The following is a 21,341-nucleotide window of genomic DNA, read 5'->3' as shown; positions in this document are numbered from 1 at the left end:
ATTAAAGTCAGTATTCTGAGATTAAAGTCAGAAATCTGAGAAAAAAGTCAGAATTCTGAGATCAAGTCAGTAATCTGAGATTAAAGTCAGACTTCTGAGAAAAAAGACAGAATTCTGAGATTAAAGTCAGTATTCTGAGATTAAAGTCAGAAATCTGAGAAAAAAGTCAGAATTCTGAGATCAAGTCAGTAATCTGAGATTAAAGTCAAACTTCTGAGAAAAAAGACAGAATTCTGAGATTAAAGTCAGTAATCTGAGATTAAGGTCAGAAATCTGAGAAAAAAGTCAGAATTCTGAGATCAAGTCAGTAATCTGAGATTAAAGTCAGAATTCTTAGATTAAAGTCAGTATTCTGAGATTAAATTCAGAATTCTGACTGAAAAAAAGTAAAAAAAAAAATTAACAGATTTCTGGTTTAAAAGACACATTGTATTCAGAAAAAAACATTTAAAGGATTTTAGAAAACAAAAAAACATGACTAAAAACTTGCCCTTAAAAGATAAATATATACACAGCTATATACAGCTAGATAAAAAATGTAGTATGTACATGGAATCAAGGATCTTTATTGTAATAAGAAAACACAATAACATTTCACAGTGAGGACTGGCTTAGAATACAGATTTATTATGCAGACAGAGATTAAAAACAGTTGCAGTATACCCACATCCTTAGAAGACACTCTTAAAAATGTAGCATGTAGTGTCTTTGATAGTGATACTAAATATATATATATATAGATATATTTTCAGATTATTTCAAAATAATAGATATTCATATTCATAGTGCATGCAATTTCTTTACTATAACAAGACTCTGAAGACATTACTTAATTATTTAACTAAACATTATGTAATTTTAAATAATTACAAAAAGTAATATAAGTGCTTGTTGAATATTGCACAAAAATCAAAAAGGATATGCCTGAAAGGTGACTGTTCTAATTATTTTAATTCATTTACTGAGTTTTGAGTAAAAAACATTTATTGAAATAAAAAAAAACAGCTTAAAAAGTTGATTTGATTTAACTTGTATGTAAGTAACTGCAAATGCAAATCATTCTTTCAAGGTATGAATTTGTAAAACAGCAACTACAATTATAAAATGTTCTCTTCAAGTTTAATGACATTTTGACCCAGAGGAGTCAAAAAACTGCTGCTTCTTTCATTTCCCAGATCAAAAGTTCAACTCAAACCAGAGTGCCCTGTATGAATCATCCTCAGTGAAGCCCATGTTTTGGAAGAGCTTATAGGACACCAGGTTGTCTTCCTCTATGAAGCAGTAAACTGGAAAGCCCTCTGCATGGAGCTTCTTGGCCATGGTGCTGATCAAAACCTTGGCATAACCTTTTCCTCTGTGTTCCGGAAGTGTGTATAACATACCCAAAGCGCAGTAATCATACACCAAGATCCAAGCCACTGGCTCACCCTGAGTGTCCATAATGCAACAGGTTGGGAAATTGCTAATCAGGTTTTTAATGTTCCTGTAACCCTTCTTATCCCCACCAAACTTCCAGGTTTTATTCACCTTGTCAACGTGGGAGAGATTGAGTGATGAAATCCTTGTTTTGAGTTGGCTGTTTAAAAAAAGAGAAATGATAAAAAATAATCTTATTTGATAAATTGAGTAATGAATGAAAAGTTTTTTGATACATACCTGTCAATATCTGGTGTGAGAAGACAGCTGAGGTCAGAAAGATAAAGAAGGTGCACTGATGTAAAGCCTCTGTTGTTCACTTTCTTTTCAGAGGAAACTTCTTTGATAGTAAGTGAATGAGAAAAATCAAAACCTAAAAAAAAAAAAAAAAGATTCTTTAAATGTGTTTTTTTTCTCCATTTGTTTTAAATCAAAATAGCAATAGAGCATAGAGAAAATTACTAAAAACAGTATGATACATATTTAAATTTCCAATTATTTCTCATTTATTTTTTCAGCTTTTTTATCATTTTGCTCTTTTTAGAATGCATCATATATTAAAAGCTCCTAAGGCTGCCTACTTTGGTTTGATCTGAAACAGAAACAATAGTTATCATGGGCAAAAAACATTGAGAAGATGCAGAGCTCTACAGCTCAGATAAAATTATCTGTTCACAGGACAACTATGAGTTACACACCTAAAAAAATCTGGTTTTATGTTTCCTTAACTCACCTTTTTAGGTTTCTCACTTCTCTGTTTTTTCAATGTACCAAAACCAACAACTCTACAGCATTGTTTTCTAAAGTAGGGAATTTATGCTTATAAAATAGTCTACTTTTTCTATTGTTGCTTTCATATTTTTGACCTTCTATGACCTACATGTTTTTAACGATTAAGTATCTGGTTGCAGTTCAACATAAAACATGCAGTGGGACACAAAAAACATGTGAAAGAAAGTCTTCTAGTCCAATCATATAATTAACTTTTAATCAGAAAAAAATCTGCACATCACCCCCATCAAAACTTCCCTAGGGTGGAACATGGGGGTGGCAGCATCATGTAGTTGGGAGGCTTATATTCTGCAGGGACAGAGAAATTAGTCTTAATTTACGGGGGAGATGGATGGAGCTAAAAGCTGGGAAACCCTTTAAGAAAACCATTTAGATGACAAAAAAGTCTGGTGTGCCTTAAATGAAGTGGTTTTATTAAACCAATTTATGTGTTTTCTTAAAAGGTTAATCTAAAATCCAGCTTGAATTAAATTGAGAACCAATTGTGGAACCATTTGAAAATGAAAGACCTCCTCTCAATTCAAATTAGTTTTTACCTTGATCATTTTGATATATTTCGACTCACATAAATAACATCACAAAAATAGGTTTATTTTATTTAGGATGCATTCATTTCATTATGCAATACGTTTTGATCCCTGTACTATTCTAAGTGCCCTTGGTTGAATTATCCTACTGTCATAATACATCGTGTATTAAAAGCTCACCAAACTAAAATGACCTGAAATAATAACATTTGCTTAATTTTTACAAAACTTACCTCCAATTAGGAAGTAAGCACTCCAGTCCACTTCTTCTCTCAGCATTTTCCTTAAAACTTCCTCATCTCTGCTGTAGAAGGAAACCTTTTTCGTAAAGTCCTGGGAATGTTTGTTCTACAGAAAAGGGCCAAAATGTAAACACCTCCATAAATACTTACTCAAGAAAAATCTTTATAAATATTATAACTCAGCTACAATAGGAAATGTGTACAGCTAATAAACAAACGTATCTCTAATTATTTTAATGTTTTATTATATTATGAAATAAAGAACAAATTGGGAAAATAATTAGTTAAATGTAAATTCAATATATGTTAAAAGCTTAGAATTATACAAATGTTCTCTTATAATCCTATTTTACATTGTAAATTTATTTAATCTTTTCAAGACTTCCGATCACAATCAGCAGGCAGGACTCAAAATATTATAGATAAGAAGATTGCCTTGGAGTCTTATTTATGAGTAGTAGGAGTAAAATAACTTTATAACATTTAGAATTGAAGATATGATGAATTTAAGTTTGAAAATACATGCATGTATTTATTCATGAATACAATAAATGTGTATTTTTGTATTAAAATATTGCCATACGTATTTAAAAAAGTAATATACTAGAATATATTTTAAAATATATAATTTTGCATTGTAATACTACTACTACTACATATAATAATAATAAACACGTGTACCTCATAAATACATGACAAAACTGTTTATTTGGACTTTGGTTCTATTGATCCTATAGTTTTTTTAAAAGTTGAAATCATTTAGAATGTATTTCCCATTTTCTTACAGTTCCACCTATAAACTAAAGTAGTGGCGGTTCTAGACCAAACGTACAAGAGGGCCAGGAGTGGGCCAGCGTGTTTTCATGGGGGCACAGAAAAGCATGAAATAAAAAACAGGGCAAGGTATTAAAATATTTTAAGATAGCTGCATGATGTGAAATTTCTATTCAGTTAGGTTTAATTAAAATGTAATGTCTGATTAGGTCAATATTCATTCATAATTTAGGAATTTAACATGCTTTTGACTTAATTTAAGTCAAAATTATAGTTTTTTTTATTATAAACTAATGATAAATTAATTATGAATTAGCACTCAAGAAAAACTGATAAATTCAGCTGTAAAAAATTGAGCAATTTGTTTTGAAAAAAAAAAAAAATTAGCAGATGAAAACTTGAAATCATATCAATACCACTGAAGATATCGCCTTATTGTTTTTAAATAATTAGTAAAACAGAATTTGTAAAGCAAAAAAAAAGGGAATAGATCCAAAGGACCTATCAGTAACCATGTCTGTTCCAGCGCATATCATCATTAGAATTTCTTTGATTGTTATGTCTTCAGTACAGGGCCCATAACAGGGTTAACAGGGGCCCCCGTTGGCCCCTCTCTAGAACCCCCCCTGTTAGTTACTAAAGTAACGCACCTTGGGATCAGGGCGCAGGAGGATCACTTTAAAATCTGGCCAGGAATCAACAACAACCTCTAAAGTGCTCGGCTTGTTTCTGTTAATCCCGTAGAGGAAACCATAGACCTAGGGGAAAAAAATCATAAAAAAATCAGTTCTGTTTTAGCTGTTGTTTTTTGTTGTTGTTGTTAGAGTAGTTTTTAAGCATAAAGGTGGCGTTAAGTAATGGTATGCAAAGCAAAGTACCTTAAAGCTCCGCGGGAAGTGGTTGAGCAGGACTCCTTCAGCCATCTGAAGCTCTTCTTTGTTTAACACCTTCATTTCTTCCTAATTTACAGATCCTACATATGTTTTTCAGGTGGTCGCTGGTTCAAAAAACAGCAGGAACTTATAAATCATTGACAGTCGGTTCATTTGTCCAATGTGGTGGAGCTTAAACAACTTCCTGCCTAGTCTTAAGAAAATAAAAGCTTTGGATTTATTTAGGGCCAGCTTCAAAATGACAAACTTTATTTTCATTTTGTATACACAGAGTGTATGCAAAAGGATATCTTTTTTTTTTTGTACAGCTCTCATGACATTTCCATTTCTTAAAGTGCAGTAGTGATCAAAATGTAAAAATTTGGAGAAAAAGAAACATAATGCAAAAAGACATACTGATATGATCAGTTTGATGCAGAGACTGTGACATGATTTAGTGTTTTTTCACGCAGCACTGGGATGCCAGCTCTTAAAAACCTACAACGCAGCGATAGAGTTGATTCCTTCCCTCCATCGCTATGCAGGGGACCAAAACATCTCACCTGGTCAGCCAGTCCAACAATGACACTAATGACTCTTTTCAGAGGCATGGGCCACTATCAGGTATTGCAGGCAAACAACAACCTCAAAAACTCGCATTACTAAGGGTGAACCTGTTTTTTCGGTTCAATGTACATGTTTTCTAAGCCATTACAGGGCTTTTGTTGGGCTACTCTATAAAGCTTGGGACTTAACGCAAATCCAGACTCCTTGAACTTGGAAAACAAAGTGCAGTGTTTTTTTCTTTTTTTACTTTTTTAACCTTTTGGAATGATATAGGAAGGGGGAGATCGGAATATCAGGTGTAAATTTGTCTGCTTTAGTATTTTCTGACATAAGGGTTAATTTTGGTGTCTGGGGACAACAGCACCTACTTCTCTGTCTTGTTATGTGCCCTATATAGACCAAAAGATTAAGTTTGGTTTCATTCCTTGATACAAACCTTTATATATGTGTTTGCAGCACTCCCTACAGGAAATCAGAATCACTTTATCAAACAGGCATTCATGCCAGTTCACCCACGAAATGCCTCATCTGTGGAGTGCATGACACATATTCAATTGGTCTCAGAAACAATTGTTTAGCTGGGAATCTTGTCAAATGAGCTGAAAACATTTAGTTGCAAGGATTTGCTGTTAAATATAAGTAACACAAATATAACGTATTTCTCTTCAGATGACTTCAAAAACATAAGAAATATGTTTACAAAAAGAGATTTAACAGCCCCATTAGTTCCTCTTGGTTAAGAGATGTAGCTGTCAGGATTATTGATACATTGTTTTTTAGGGCTGGGTGAAAATGGTCAGAAGAATCCCTTTTCTGACTATTTTAGGAACTGTGATTGCTCAGGATAAAACATTACTCTGATTTTAATTTCTCCCAAAGTTATCACTTTAGTGTGTGTCTTTGTCTTCAGAATTTGTAATTATGTAACTATTATTTTTGGTTTATCAACTAACAAAGGACACAGATGGTATGGTCAAACTGACAGAAGCACTGCTGCTAAACACAGGCACTGCCAGGCCCTCTGATCAGCATCAGTAATCAATGAAGTGGAAGGCTTGTCTTGCCTAAGGACACAACTGAGACAAATGAAACTGGGGTTGGAACTGGCAGTCCACCAGTTGCAGAACAGACATATGTGCCATTGTTTCCTCTTTGCTGTAATTTGATAAAACACTTTTGAAAGACTGTGCTTATCACCGATTAAACATCTCAAACATTTTCACAACTATGCACTGTTACACACGTAACCGAGACACCTCACATATCAGCCTCTTCAGGAACAAATCCACAAGTATTCGATGATTCATGGGTTTATCATTGAACCACAAGCCGATAACCATCCTTTTATTCTGATTGTCCTATAAGCAAATATAAGAACTTTATATCTACAGTCATAAGTTTGCTCTTCTTCATACATTATTCTATTTGTAAAAAAAAAAAAAAAAAAAGTCTGCCACTTTTCAAAGCAAAGCTGTTTGTTAAAAACAAAAAGAACCACTGTCAGTAAATCAACTTGAGGTATGTTGCTGTTCAATGGTTTTAACACAAATCAGTCACATAGCAACAACTCAATATGTTGTGGCATCTGGATGTATTTAGGGCAGCCTGCTGAACTGGTCACCAGAATGGGGCATGGTTGACAATCTGTCCTGAATATTTCAGAGATTACTAATCTACTGGGATTCCTACTCAAAAAGTAGCATTGAATATAAATATATATTGAGCACAAGCTGTGTGAACGTTACTGATGTCAGAAACATATTGAAGCGGATGGGCTACAGAGGCAGAAGAGCACACTGGAAAATATCACTGCAAACAGTTTCTTGCTCCATTTACTCTTAATGTCAGATTCAGAGTTTGGCATAAACAGGATGAAGTCTTGATTCATCCTCCAAATGGTTCGGTCTGGTGGGTGAATGCTGTGAAGAGTATATGTTGGTTAAGAGCAGATGAATCTCTGCCATCATAAGTTAAAACATAGGAGAATCTGGTTACTAATAATGTATAGTATACAACTCCATCCTCGATTACTGTAAACTCTTAACATTTTTTTTTCCATTGATTTATAAAGTATTTGGATATTTAGAGAAATACTCAGCAATTTGGGAAGCAGAAGAGTTATTTGAATGGACGTTTTCAACAAAAGGTCAAGAGGAACTTTGAATCAGAACAATTTGAAGACCTTTTACATGAAATGAATAACATTGAAACCCCCTTATTGTCCATCACAACCTGTACAGTCCAAACTAAACAAACATTACGTAATAATCACATGGAGACAAATATAAAAGTTCAAAAACACATTTATTTTTAAACTGTGCAAGCTTTACAAGTTAATGAGCAGTTAAGTGTTTTGTTACTTTATTGCCTTTTCCCACAAAGAAGCTATAGTGAGATTTGAAAAACCTGGAGTTCAACAAGAGGTTAGCGATATATAAGGTAAAGAATTAGACAGGAATGGTTACATTTGTTCATCTTAAAGAAAAACGCATCAAAATGTTAACTGAAGCTTGTTGTGCTAATGGTGCTGAGAAGACCCCTTTCTAGCATTTCTCCTCCTGCAGCCTGATATCATTCATCCACGGGCGGCTCCACACAGTGAAGGTGCACTGGTAAGGCTGAAAAATCAAAATACAGTCAGGGTCATGAGTAATACAATCATTTTGGCTTGGTTCAGATACATTTCCAAATCAGATCACATGCAAATGTGATCTGATTGACAATGCATTTTTTTTTTTTTTTTTTTACCTGGGCATTACTTGGCCTGCTTTGGGTGTCACATTGCTCAATAGCCACGTTCTTTCTGCAGGCAGTCTTTTCCATCTTCACAGTTAGGATGTACTTCATCCCTGCAACCACCTTAAAAAGCAGATTAACACAAATCAAGTTAGAACATACGTCAACAAATCAGCAGGCTGCCCTTTGGAAGTTTCACTTTTACCTCACTGTTTTCTGTTCCTATGTACGGGTTATATGCAGTAAACATACACATATTAATTTAAATTTAACCAACCTGAACCTGAGCCTTGACCACTTCAGCCACTTGATGAAGGTACATGTCGTTGGTTCCTCTGTTGTGTTGGACAACAGCGAAGTTCAGCGCATTTTGGACCCCTTCGTCTTTGACGTCTATGTCTCTAAACCCACCAACTAACATACTGGCCTCCACAGCAAAAAGAGCTGAAAGGAAACACAACACCATTTTCCACGCCATCTTTTAGTGCGATACCAAGGAAGAAAGCACAGTGAATTAACACTATTTCTCTACTTATTTCCGGCTGCGTATGACTCGGCGTAGCACAACAGAGAGGCTTAGCTGTTTTATAAAGAGGATTTACTCATAACAGGAAGTGCGCACAGCGCGCGCAGCCTATCGGCTGTCTGTCTGCGACACAAATCCCGCCCCTCTTCTTCTTCCTCTTTGTCAATTTCAATTTATTTCAATTTCAACTTATCTTTATTGTCATTGTCACAAGAACAACGAAATTTAAAATGTGCCATCGATCAGTGCATATGCTTAAAAACAAACAAACAAACAAACAAACAAAAAATAAATAAATTAAAGTCAGATTGGCGGATTGCAAACAACTCATATGTGCATACCGCCACCTACTGTACATGAGTGTGTAGCTCTATAGTTCCACCTACTATATTCTATTTTTTATTTTTGTGTTATGTAAAAATAAAAACAATGCTTTAATAATAACCAAAATTTCCTCCCTGTCATCTGTCCCTAAAATTCCTTTAATACTTCATTCTCTCCCTTTTTCCATAATTACATTACTCATCCTCTCTCTTTCAGTTGCATATTTAATGCAATCCATCAAAACACAATCCAATAATTTTTTTTCTCAGCCCTCATATATATCATTATTTATCTTCCATAGTACAAACAAAACCTCAGTCAAGTAGGCGTGTCCAGTTCTTAATCTAGTATAAATTATATTATCTTCCCTTCTGCTTCTTTCTCCTTAACTTTTAACAATTACAGATTTTTGAACCCTAAATTCTGTTTCAATCTTTTTAATTATTGATTTACCTTCACCTTTCCCAAATGGAATCTGGTCTATATATATATATATATATATATATATATATATATATATATATATATATATATATATATATATATATATATTGTGCTGGAACCCACCGGAACTGAACATCTATTCCATACCTAAATAACCTAAACAAACTCTGATTTCTAATACAACATATTTCCTATTATTCCCTCCTGAATGAATGCTTTCTATTGCAGCTTTAGAATCTGTGCAAATAAATCACCATCCGGATCCAGCCTCTCTTTTAACCATCTGGAATGTTGGACAATTTGCAATTCTTTTAAGTATCAAACTGTGAACTATTATTCGACTCGATCAAATTTAAACATCAATATTATTAAAAATGGTATATTATCAGTATTGTTGTATAACCTTTAATTGAATTTCGATTTTCACAGACTCCATTGCAACATACTATACAACTTGAATATAAAATAAAAATGTACGTAAAATAATGAAAAAGAATAAACACGCAGTGCATATTAATATCATAATCATATTTGACAATTAGCACTTAAACGAGACCCTCCGTGTATTTTTTTTAAATTCACAAATTTGTTAACAAAAACAACTCATTTGCGAGCAGTAGTTTAGGTAGATTACCGCCAGAGGGCGCTAAATAGCCGGCCCTGAAACTAACAAGATATGCATTTATAAAACGCTTCATGTTCGTAAATGAAATCATCAAAACCAAAGCGGGGGCTAAAGTAAATCCGCTATTTGTGGCCTATTTTCTTTCTGCCAGTCTGTTTTCTGCCACTTTCAGGTAGTCCAGTTGGAAGGCTGGATCCCCTAATTCTGCGGCGTCTTGTCAGTTTCCTCTGCATTTTCTTCTGTTTCCTCTCTGACTCTGAAAGCTTGTCATTTAACATACTAACATAATTTTCTCATCTTCATTCCTTTCTTTAGCTGTTGCATCTTCAGTGGCCTCCTTCCCTCCTGGTCTCTCTATCACCCCTCCTTCCTGAAATCTCACAGTATTTTTTTTATTAACTCTCAATTCAGTTTCTTTATATAATACCTATTCAAAACATGTGTCATGTCTAGGCACTTTAAAGAGAGACTTCCACCAGATCATTAGGTCAGATTTGTTCAGTTTTCTAAGGAAACCAGCATGGACTAATTGACTTGACAGCAATCCCTCACCCCAAGCATGAATGTAGCGACAGTGGAGAGGAAAAGTTCATTTAGGCCCCGTCCACACGAAGACGAACCCTGGCCTAAACGCACAAATTTTTCACCAAACCAGCCTCTCATCCACACGAAGCCGGCGTTTCGGGGGTCTGTAAACGATCTTTTTTTTATTCAGCCTTCAGAGTGGGAAGATTTTGAAACGCCGTTTTCGCGTTTCCATCTTTACGTTCTAACCGCATATTTTTTTTTACACGCATGCGTCATAGCGTCGCCTCTAAACACGCATGCGCGACCAGTATCACAACAACAATGGCGCCGTTGCTGCTGATGCTACTCACCCTGCTGTCGGGCTTACAACAGAATCTTCTTCTTCTGGAATATCTCCAGGAAGAACAGAGCAATATCGACGACATAGTTCAGCACCTGAATTTGACTTAACCACGAAAATGGACCCGCAGGGCAACCATGTATAAATATTAGTGCGCATGCACAACATTTCGTCGCTCATTTTTGCTTTGGCACCACAGCGCCACTTACAGGCCTGGCATACATTTTGCAGCGTTTTCATGCATTCGTGTGGACGCTCACATTTATTTTACGTCTCCGTCTTTACGGCAAAGGTTTTGGAAAATATCAGCGTTTCGTGTTCGTTTTGACTTCGTGTGGATGGGGCCTTAGTTTATCTTGAACCAATTTTAGTTAAAGGGGTTAAAGCTCAACCAAATAAAAAAACAACAACAGTTTACTCATTGCTGGAATAAAATGTACTAAACTTGAGTTGTTTTTCACTCGCAGAGATTTTATAAAAAAAAAAAATCTAAATTTGCTGTGCAGAGAATGACATAGCTAAAAACAGAAAAAGGTTAATAGGTGTAATAGGTTTGTAGTAAATTATATTGACTTAGAAAGACTAAAAAAAAGGAAAAACTCACTTTTCAGATTTTGATTTATACAGTATCAGAATATTTGTTTCCTTTCACTTTTCAATGATGCACCGTTTGGTCATGGCCTACATAAAATCACCATAATAAACCACAAGGTTTGTAGCTTTAAAGAAACAAAATGGCTAAAAGGTTCAAAGGCATGACACATTTTCAGGTCACCGTCCACTTATCCATCACATGGGCACATTGGTATCAAACGGAGAGAAGTTAATCACAAAGCTAAAGTATGATTTCAGAAATGTCCAATAATGAGTACAAACAATTCGTTTATTGTACTCATTTTTTAGAGATATGACAGATTTTTGGAAAATGCTGATGATTTCCATGAGTGTTTTGACAAAGAATTCCCTAAAATGCTATCAATAACCCAAAGGTCGCAGCATGGTAAACGTGGAACAATTGATTAACTCAATGTTTATCTGGACTTTTAACTGGGTCATTTAGGTGCACGACTATGGTTCTGTAAAATTTCATTTCAGGTTGTTGTCATGTCAAACAAGCAAACGAACGAAAATCCCAACAACATGGTTCTGCCATCCTCATAACTCACTATAGCAATGATGCCGTCATTATGTAAGTTTTCCCCTACAACATTTTCCATGCCAGATAGTTCAGTGATAAATACAAGTCATCCCATTTATCTTGTTAATAACTGTAGTTAAATATAAAATCCCCACAAATTGAAAATAATTAAAATTTATAGGAATGAAATGCACCAAAAAACAGTTTTGGCCGTTTATGTTCATACCTTCTTTCTTTTGTTCACCATGTGTTAGGATATGGATAAGAATAATCATCCTGGCTGATGTACGTTTAAGGATTAGTGACCTAAAGTTTGTAAGGGCTGCAGTTAGGCGGTTAACATAGGAAAATATTAGGCAGCATATAGAGACAACTTCTGAGGCAGTTGTTTCTTCGTAGGATTGATAATGGAACGGTCTGGAATCGGGTTGATTAGAATGATGCAGGAACACTTAGATTAAGTTTTGCATAAAACATAAAACCAGGTATACAACAAAATGGTGACACATTCTGACAATATGTGAGGTATGCAATGCATAGCTCTTTGCAGAGGTGTGGTAAATTACTATTGCAATTCAGAATTTCTTGTTTTTTTTTGCTGCAACCCCTTTACTGTGTAGCAAGAGCCTCAGCATTGATCTCTGTAATCCCTGTATGTCTTTGTGTTATTCAGATGAATCTGTCAAAGTCTAGTTTTGATTGAGAGTCATCAATTTAGAGGGTTTCTTTTTATATTGTGAGATTAGTTCTGGGGCTAGAAAAGCTAAGAAGAGATGCAGACAGCAAATGTGGACCCTTTAACACGTTTCCAACGTGGGTCCTGTCTGATATAAACTAGAATCAGTTTAAAGCTGTCAGATGAAAAGGTGCTAAATAAACTCTATTCTCACATTTAATTAAGAAGATTTTCTTTCCGCTCACCATTATGAGGTTCTTTATTTTGACCTAGAAAAAACCCCCACCAAACATTTACAATAATTCAAATTTGCCTATTAACAAAGCATTTCCCAGCTTAAGCATTATTATTTATATTTATAAGATGCTGTAACTATTTGGATTATAATTGCACCAAAACAATTACTGTAAACGGCAAGTAAACGCACAACTAGATCGGCAACAAACTTTGAAACATGTCACAAACACATTCAGGGGATTTAAAATTTATTGAAAAACGTCTTTTATCATCAAATACCTTCATTTTAACATTTTGCTTTTTTATTTTTACAGCAAGGAAACTGTAATAAGGTCAATTGCTTTCAAGAGTGGAGCACTCCTCTTTGGTCAGCTGGGTATTGTTGAGCCATGGCTGACTCCACACATCAAAATGGCACTGGTAAGGCTGAAAAAAAAAGAAGAAGCCCACAATACACTTATGTAAGACAGGGACTCTATGCTCATTTATTGAGAAAAAACATTATTCCTAAGTAGTTCTAAAAACTGGATACATTTCAACATTATAAAATGTTGAAATATCAGATTTACAGTCAGTCTTTTACTCTCTTTTACCTGAGCATGTTCTGGCTCTTTGTGGACGGCACAGTTTTCTTCTGATCCCCCCTTTTCACAATTGGTTCTTGCTAAATTCACAGTCATGATGTATTTCAACCCAGCTACCACCTTTAAGGAGAAGCAAAGAAATCCAGAATACTTAAAAACACACCAGCAGCAGAACTTCAGGTTATATTTTGTTATTTACATGGACTACACATTGCTAATTGGTCAAAATTAATTAATTAATTTATAATAGGAAATTTACCCACTAAACTGATTATATACCAGTAAACTATTTATAATGTTACCAACCTGAGAACCAGCTGAGACCACCTTAGTGACCTGGCGGATGGCTGTGTCATTGGTCCTGTTGTTGTGTTGGGCAACAGCAAACTTCAGTGCTCTCTGGAACCCCTCATTATTATCTGCATCTTCTATCTTAAAGATGCCCCCAGGCATACAAGACAATCCAACAAAAAGAGCAGCAAAAAAAGGAAGGACAGCTTTCCACATCTTTGATTTAGGAGTGAAAACTGCAGAGAGTTGAAACAAGAAATAAACTTCTGAAGCTTTCCTGCGCCTTAAATAAAAAAAAAAAAAAAAAGCCATTGCTTAAAGATTAACAGACACATCCCACTCATCAGTAAAACCAACCAACAGCTAAATAGCTCTGAAGCAAGGGGGTCTATCTTCAACGGTCAATGGACGTGAGGACTCTGAAAAAAACCTCTGGAAATAGAATTTCCTGAGGTCAGTGGTCCATTTCAGGGATATACAAATATGTACAAAAAACAGGGCATGACTGGGACAAAAAATGGCATTTTAAACAGAGACAGATCCAACTGGTGTTGATGGAAAATGATAAAGCTTATGAATGGAACCAAACTTTCCTCTGATAGAGGTGGCAAACGGTCTTGTTGGTGTTATGTATTTTTCTAATCAATCTACACCTACAGTTAGGTATAGATATTCTATAAAGGACAAAAACCAAATGGCTGCTTGTTCTAGTTAACCTCCTGAACAATGTATAAGAGGATCTTGATGTCTGGACAGAGAGGAAAAGAAGTATGGCGGCTGGTCAATAGAGGGCGCTAGGGTGCCTTTGCACCCACTCAAAGACCTTGATTACGACATAAAAAAAAAAGCTATTATAATATTAAAATTTTTTGAAATATATAAAATTATTTTAGATGTGCAAGATAAATCTTTAATGACGAGTAAAGCTGCTTTGTTTGTCGCTGAATTGGCAAAGTATTTCTGCCCTAGGGCGAAAAACGACTTTGGCCATTGACTCTCATTAAACGTTTTACATGCGCAGTAAGTCCTCTGCAATACAAAGGTATAGGAGAGGTGCGCCCTGAGGTGGCAGGAACTGTCGTCACAGTTGTAGTGTGCTTGATTGTCAGGTTGAGTCACGGAAGTGACTGAAATCCCTTAAAGCAAACTTACCAAGAGAAGCTGGAGGTGAAAGCACTTGGAGCTTATCAGCCGAACATCTAATTTAATCAACAGTCCAAAGGCAGATGGAGATGGTACACACTGTCTTTTTGCAGGACCTGGTTTAGCTACAAGGCTTGGCTGACTGCATGCAGGGAGGAAAATGCATTATTTTGCTCTGAACCAGCATGGATTTTATTTTATTATTATTTTTTTTTTAATTTATTTGACCAGGAAGTCCCTTGAGATAAAATCTCTTTTTCGAGGGAGACCTGGCCAAGAGGCAGCAGTACAGTAAGACATATAAAAACACATAAAAACAACATAATAAAATCAATCATAAACTAGACTCTAGAATAAGAGTTACAATTCTCTGTGCAAGCGGTTTTCATTAGTGATTTAAAATGCTGTTGATTTAAACCTGTTTAATTATCCCTTCCCAAACTACCGTACCTAGATTTGTACTATGAGTAAACCCCTTTAGTAAAGAAATAAGAACAAAACAAAAAACAGGGAATGGTTAAGATTAGTTTTAAGGTTTTATCTTTTAGGTCAAACTGAACCAAAACAGCTTGAGAAAATGAAAAATGGAAACCAAGAAAAGCTTTGGTCTCTGAGGTTAAAACAGCCTTTGGTTTAGGTGTGCTTAGGTGTATGTGATGGACTGCTTACCCCATGGAAAATTATTGATTAATGACTCCAGTCATAATATAAACAGGTAAATCACTTCTATTTTAAACAAGTGCAGCCTCTACAGTTTTTCTTTCATTATTGTCTTGTATATCGCCCTACTCCTGTTTAAAGGGGAACACAGACAAAAATTTGCCTTTTTTGTTTAAAAATAAACCTGGCCTATGGGATGTTATTTTTATTTTACAGTGCATTTTCTTAATTTTTCATTTGAGCTTATTCAATTTTGCATTGAATACCTTGAAACTGCCAAAGTGTTGCTCTGAGTGGTTGAATTGTGGGCTTTTGTAGTTGAGTTTTCCTCTAGGTTAAAATGAAATGAAATGAAAATTAATTAATTTCTGAGAATTTCATACAATTTTGACAAACAAAAATAAATAAATCAACCAAATACAGATGACTATTTGCTCTGCGCCGGTCCGGTGTTCTGTGAGCTCAGCATACCGCGTCAGGCCAGCTTACCCTTAAGGCTGATTTATACTTTGAAACTAGGTCGTCTGTGTAGGTATCGCAGTGAACACAAAGACGTCCCCGCCCCTTCCGCAGAAACTCTGCTGCACCTCTCCCAAATTGTAGGTGACCGCAGACAGTGCTGCAGACTGGAGGCATCTGATTGGTCATTTCTACATCCGCTTGCCAGCTTATTTTGTTTGTATGACCGCAATTGCGGTAAACAACTCTTGACGTTGGACCAGGTAGAAGAGACCCCTAGAAGCCTCTCTGCTGGGGTGTACTGGGCAGAACTCTTGGATCAATTCCTGAGAAAAGGTGTAAAATCTGTAGCTGTGGTGTGCGGGGAAGAAGAAACAGGCGAAACCTGGTCGCACAGATGACCGAGGATTTCACACCCACCTGATTCCAATTGGGTTATGCTCTGCTCAACGCTCTCACACCACTGTCTGTCTGCCAATGGGTCCATGTTTGGCCAGACCATTCTGTTACGGCTCAGACAAATGGACTCAGAATTCAGGCAGACAGAACAGGAATGTTTAAAGATAAAACATGTTATTGAAAGCTATGGTATATACGACTTGTCAGCTGGGACTGGCTTTCTGAATTCTCCTTAGAGACAGACACTCAGGTTAGTGATCACTGGGCTTAGACGCGGAACAATAACGAGCATGTGAATCAATAACCTGGTTCTAATTTCAGTCTGTGTCCATAGGAGAGAGTGGGAACCAGTCAGATGACTTCTCCGCAACATGCAGCGGGAGCCGCCCAGAGAGTTCCAGGAGCTGGGCAGAACCACATCTAGAGCGGAAGCCAGCAGATGCTGAAGACCAGGAGGGTCCTGAGTCAGAATCCAGAGCAGGAAATGAAGCAAGGCTCCAGATAGCATCAGCTCCAGACTTCTGAGATGCTGTGTAGATTAACTGTGTGGCATCTTGTGTTCCATATTGTACTTAAGCCTGAGGCAGAGAGAATCATCAGAGCTGTGGAAGACTTCTTGTGTGGTACAGGTGCCAAGAAAAAACATCCAAAGGACCTCAGCAGCTACAGGCTGGTAGCGTTGACTTCCAACCTGATGAAAACCCTTGAACGGCTGGACTTACACCATCTATGCACCCTAGTGAAGACTTCATTGGATCCACTGCAGTTTGCCTACCATCCTGGGAATGGGGCAGATGATGTCATTATCTTCCTCCTGCACCAAGCTCTGACTCACCTAGAGATACTTGGAAGCACTGTGAGGATCATGTTCTTTGATTTCTCCAGTGCTTTCAACACCATCCAGCCAGGACTCCTAAGGGACAAACTGGAGCTGTCAGGAGTGGACCATACCATATCCAAGTGGATTCTGGACTACGTCACTGGCAACCCACAGTATGTGAGGGCACAGAGCTGTGTCTCAGATAGATTTGTTTGCAGTACGGGGGTCCCACAGGGAAGAGTAATGAAAGCGTTCCACTTCACCCTCTACACTACAGACTTCTCCATTTACTCTCCTTGCTGTTGGAGAGTGTGGGCCCAGAACTTTGTGGCCTGGTGCCAGCAGAACCACAATCTGATCAATACAATGCCTAGCAGCTAGTGGTGGACTTTCACAGAAGCAGATCCACCCCACTGACAAGGCTGATAATCCAGGGAAAGGACATTGAGAGGACTCTTATAACTACCTAGGTGTTCACCTAAATAACAAACTGGACTGGACTCACAACACTGAGGCTCTGTATAAGAAAGGTCAGAGAAGACTCTTCCTGCTGCTGATACTGAGGTCTCTTTTTCAATGCGGGGTTGCTCCTAAAGACCTTCTATTACTCGTGGCATCAGCAATCCTTTATGGAGCTGTCTGTTGGAGCAGTGGCTTATCTGTAGCTGAGAGAAAAGGGCTAGATAAGCGGATCAGGAGGCAAGCTCTGAGATTGGATGCCCTCTGGACTCTATGCAGGAGGTGGGAAACAAAAGGATCCCAACTAAATTAACATTTCTGTTGTATAATGGTTCCCCACCCCATGCATAAAGCTGTTTCAGAACTGGAGAGCTCCTTCAGTGACAGACTGCTGCACCCTAAATGCACCAGTGAGTGTTATCACAGATCCTTCCTCCTAGCAGCTATAAGACTTTATTACCACCGCTGTTCCCAACAACTTCAAGTTGTTACATTCATACTGATTTTGTAAAGTTTCTTTCTAAGTCAGTTAAATAACATGCTGCTGTCATTTTGCACATCTCTGATGTTGCTGCTATCTTCAAATATCCATTACCGTAAAAATGTCCATAGCTGTATATTGGTTATTTATTCTTCAGGTGCACAGTATTTATATTGATAAAAAACTTTACAGAGGTCCACATTTACACTTTCATGGTACACATTTGTGTGACCATTGTTTCTACAATCTTTTGCTGCTGTAAACACCAGAATTTCCCCATTGTGGGGCAATAAAGAGATTTTCTTCTGTATTTCATTCTAACCAGAAGATGAGAGAGATGCAGAGGTACCAGGGAGATAATCCAAGCCGGGGTCAGGGGACAGATCCAAGCTCACTAACTGGCAGAATCAAAGCAGCAGTCCGAACACAGGAAATAGGCAGAGACAGACCGGAACAGGGCCGAACGAAAACTCAGATATCCAAAGGCAAAAACGGATCAGGATCAGTTAAACAACACTACTGGCAGTTAAACAACACTACTGGGTACACTAGATACTTTTCACACTCAGCTTGAATAATCTGGCACTGACGGCTGGAAAACAGGCAACATAAATATAGGCTGAAAACAGGTGGATCAGATGATATGTAATGAGCAACCGGGCAGAGTTAGACAGGTGAAGGAAATGAGCAATTAAGTCAGCCATCAGCGCCATGATCATGACATTAAGTGTTGCACGGCTGATATAAAACCAGATAACGCCAAAATGGTGACACATATTCTACTGACAACATGTGAGGCATGCAATGTATAGCTCCTTGCAGGGGTGAGGCGAATTACTAGTACAATTCAGAATTTCTGGGATTTTTGCTGCAACCTCTTTGCTATCTGGCAACAGCCTCAGCATTTATTTCTGATGTTCCTTAAGATAAAAGTGTCATAGTCTAGTTCCGATTGAGTCATCCCTTAAGAGGGATGTTTAATGTTCTGAGTCGTTCTGGGGCTAGAAGATCTAGGCAGATGCAGATAGGAAATGCGGACCCTTTAACACGTTTCGAAAGTGGGTTCTAGCTGACATAAACCAGAATTAGTTTAAGGCTATCAGATTAAATAAACACCCATGTCACGTTTAAAAAGATTTTCATTCTTTCTTTTTTTTTTTTTTTTTTTTTATAATTATTCACATCTGTCTATTGTAAAAAAGTATTTCCCAGGTTAAGCAGTGTTGTTAATAGTGCAAAGCAATGCAGCATTTGGATTAAAATTGTACAAAAACATGTGTTTAGTTGTTCCATGTTAACCATTTCCAATTAAAGGGCAAACAAACACAAAACTAGATCAGCAACAAACTTTGAAACTTGTTATACAAAAAAATAAAAACACATTCACATTTAGCATGATAATTGCTTTTTTATTTTCAGTGCAAGAAATCTGTAATAACGTCAATGGCTTTGAAGAATACTGAATACTTTGAAAGTTACAAAGTAGTGCTCACTGAAGTAACTTTAGGAGGATTTAAAGGTAGCATCCTTTGCAGAAATTACAAGGAAAGTTGTTTTCATTATCACTTAAGCACTGGAGCACTCCTCTCTGGTCAGCTGGGTATGGTTAAGCCATGGCTGACTCCACACATCGAAATGGCACTGGTAAGGCTGAAAAAGAAAGCTCACAATACACTTATGTAAGACAGACAATCTGCGTACATTTATTCAGAAAAACATTATCCCTAAGTAGTTTTAAAAGCTGGATACATTTCAACATTATAAAATGTTGAAATATCAGATTTTATTTTGAGATTTCTCTTTTTAAATCCCAAAGTTTACAGTCAGTCTTTTTCTCTCTAATGTTTTTACCTGAGCATGTTCTGGCTCTTTGTGGACAGCACAGTTTTCTTCTGATCCCCCCTTTTCACAATTGGTTCTTGCTAAATTCACCGTCATGATGTATTTCAACCCAGCTACCACCTTTAAGGAGAAGCAAAGAAAGCAAGAATACTTAAAAAACACCAGTAGCAAAAAACAAAAACAAAAACTAACACAGACCTTTAAGTTATATTAAGTTATTTACATGGAATTCACATTAATTGGTCAAAATACATTTATTTAGTACAGGACAATTACCCAATAAATTGATTATATACCTACATTTTACTACATTTTCTAAATATTACCAACCTGAGACTCTGCTGAGACCACCTCGGTGACCTGGCGGAGGGCCGTGTCATTGGTCCTGTTGTTGTGTTGGGCAACAGCAAACTTCAGTGCTCTCTGGAACCCCTCATGATTTGCTGCATCTTCTATCTTAAAGATGCCCCCAGGCATACAAGACAATCCAACAAAAAGAGCTGCAAGAAAAGGTAGAACAGCCTTCCACATCTTTGATTTAGGAGTTAAACTGCAAAGAGTTGAAAAACGAACTACAGATCTGAAGCTTTGCCTGCGCTTTTAATGATTAATGATGCCATTGTTTAAAGATTAATAGACACATCCCTCTCATTAGGCAACCAATCAACATCTCCTCTGAAGCAAGGGGGATCGATCTTCAATGGTAAATGGATGTGAGGACTCTGAGAAATATGATTTGCAGAGGTCAACGGCCCAGTTCAGAGCACACCGCCATGTACACAGAAGAGGGCTGTACTGAGTCAAAAAATGGAATTTTGACCAGAGACAGGTCCACTAGGTTTTGATGAAAAAATTATACAGATTATCAATGGTACCAACTTTCCTCTGCAAACTGTCTGTGTGGTGTTATGTATTTGTCTAATAAATCTTAACCTACTGTTAGGCTATTCTATAAAGGACAGAAACCAAATGGCAACAAAGAGAAAAGAGAAACAAAATGCAACTGCAAAAGGCGGCCCGTCCAGGAAACACACAGCCAGGCAGACGAGCTCCGACCCAACTCCCATGTCAGAGGATGAAGAGAGCCCATCCAGCCAGTCAGAGTCAGAGAAAAAGGACTGCACTGAAAAACAGGACGATCCCGAATATCTATAACAAAGGTGTTGATGGTAGCAGCACAGCTGATATTTCTTTCCCGGATGGTGTCACAGCCAAACAGGAACAGACCACGCAAAGCTACTATGTGAAAAAGCAGAGAGAGCATAACGTTACAGATTGAACTAACAGATTCTACAGAGTGGGAGAATAGAGATAGAATGAAGAAGAATTATGAAATAGGGGTCCATATGTCTTCCAGAAGTCTAAGTCTATAGCAGCATAACTATAGAGATAGCTCAGGATAACCTGAGCCAGTCTAACTATAAGCTTTATCAAAAAGG

At 36.9% G+C, this 21,341-nt stretch overlaps 4 protein-coding genes across 4 annotated transcripts; all 4 read right to left on the bottom strand.

Moving 5' to 3' along the window:
- Positions 1–905: 905 nt before the first annotated feature.
- On the bottom strand, positions 906–4,803 carry LOC107104907 (glycine N-acyltransferase-like protein 3). Its single transcript, XM_015405021.1, has 5 exons — positions 4,630–4,803; positions 4,402–4,509; positions 2,969–3,083; positions 1,657–1,789; positions 906–1,576 (listed from the first exon to the last, which is right to left on the bottom strand). The coding sequence occupies exons 1-5, from the start codon at positions 4,702–4,704 to the stop codon at positions 1,177–1,179; spliced, it is 831 nt and encodes a 276-aa protein (XP_015260507.1). The 5' UTR covers positions 4,705–4,803; the 3' UTR covers positions 906–1,176.
- A 2,672-nt stretch (positions 4,804–7,475) lies between these two features.
- Positions 7,476–8,522, bottom strand: LOC107104908 (cystatin-C-like). The gene is made up of 3 exons (XM_015405023.1): positions 8,204–8,522; positions 7,939–8,049; positions 7,476–7,808 (listed from the first exon to the last, which is right to left on the bottom strand). Exons 1-3 carry the CDS (start codon positions 8,402–8,404, stop codon positions 7,734–7,736), a joined length of 387 nt encoding a protein of 128 aa, XP_015260509.1. The 5' UTR covers positions 8,405–8,522; the 3' UTR covers positions 7,476–7,733.
- A 4,481-nt stretch (positions 8,523–13,003) lies between these two features.
- Positions 13,004–13,879, bottom strand: LOC107104910 (cystatin-like). Its single transcript, XM_015405026.1, has 3 exons — positions 13,655–13,879; positions 13,358–13,468; positions 13,004–13,190 (listed from the first exon to the last, which is right to left on the bottom strand). Exons 1-3 carry the CDS (start codon positions 13,853–13,855, stop codon positions 13,098–13,100), a joined length of 405 nt encoding a protein of 134 aa, XP_015260512.1. The 5' UTR covers positions 13,856–13,879; the 3' UTR covers positions 13,004–13,097.
- Positions 13,880–19,601: 5,722 nt separating this feature from the next.
- LOC107104911 (cystatin-like) lies at positions 19,602–20,433 on the bottom strand. The gene is made up of 3 exons (XM_015405027.1): positions 20,233–20,433; positions 19,912–20,022; positions 19,602–19,710 (listed from the first exon to the last, which is right to left on the bottom strand). The coding sequence occupies exons 1-3, from the start codon at positions 20,431–20,433 to the stop codon at positions 19,627–19,629; spliced, it is 396 nt and encodes a 131-aa protein (XP_015260513.1). The 3' UTR covers positions 19,602–19,626.
- Positions 20,434–21,341: the final 908 nt, after the last annotated feature.

Source organism: Cyprinodon variegatus, unplaced genomic scaffold (genome assembly GCF_000732505.1).
Source record: "Cyprinodon variegatus isolate N-32 unplaced genomic scaffold, C_variegatus-1.0 Scaffold1947, whole genome shotgun sequence".
Taxonomy (NCBI): Eukaryota; Metazoa; Chordata; class Actinopteri; order Cyprinodontiformes; family Cyprinodontidae; genus Cyprinodon; species Cyprinodon variegatus.
This window is presented reverse-complemented; position numbering and strand designations above follow the sequence as displayed.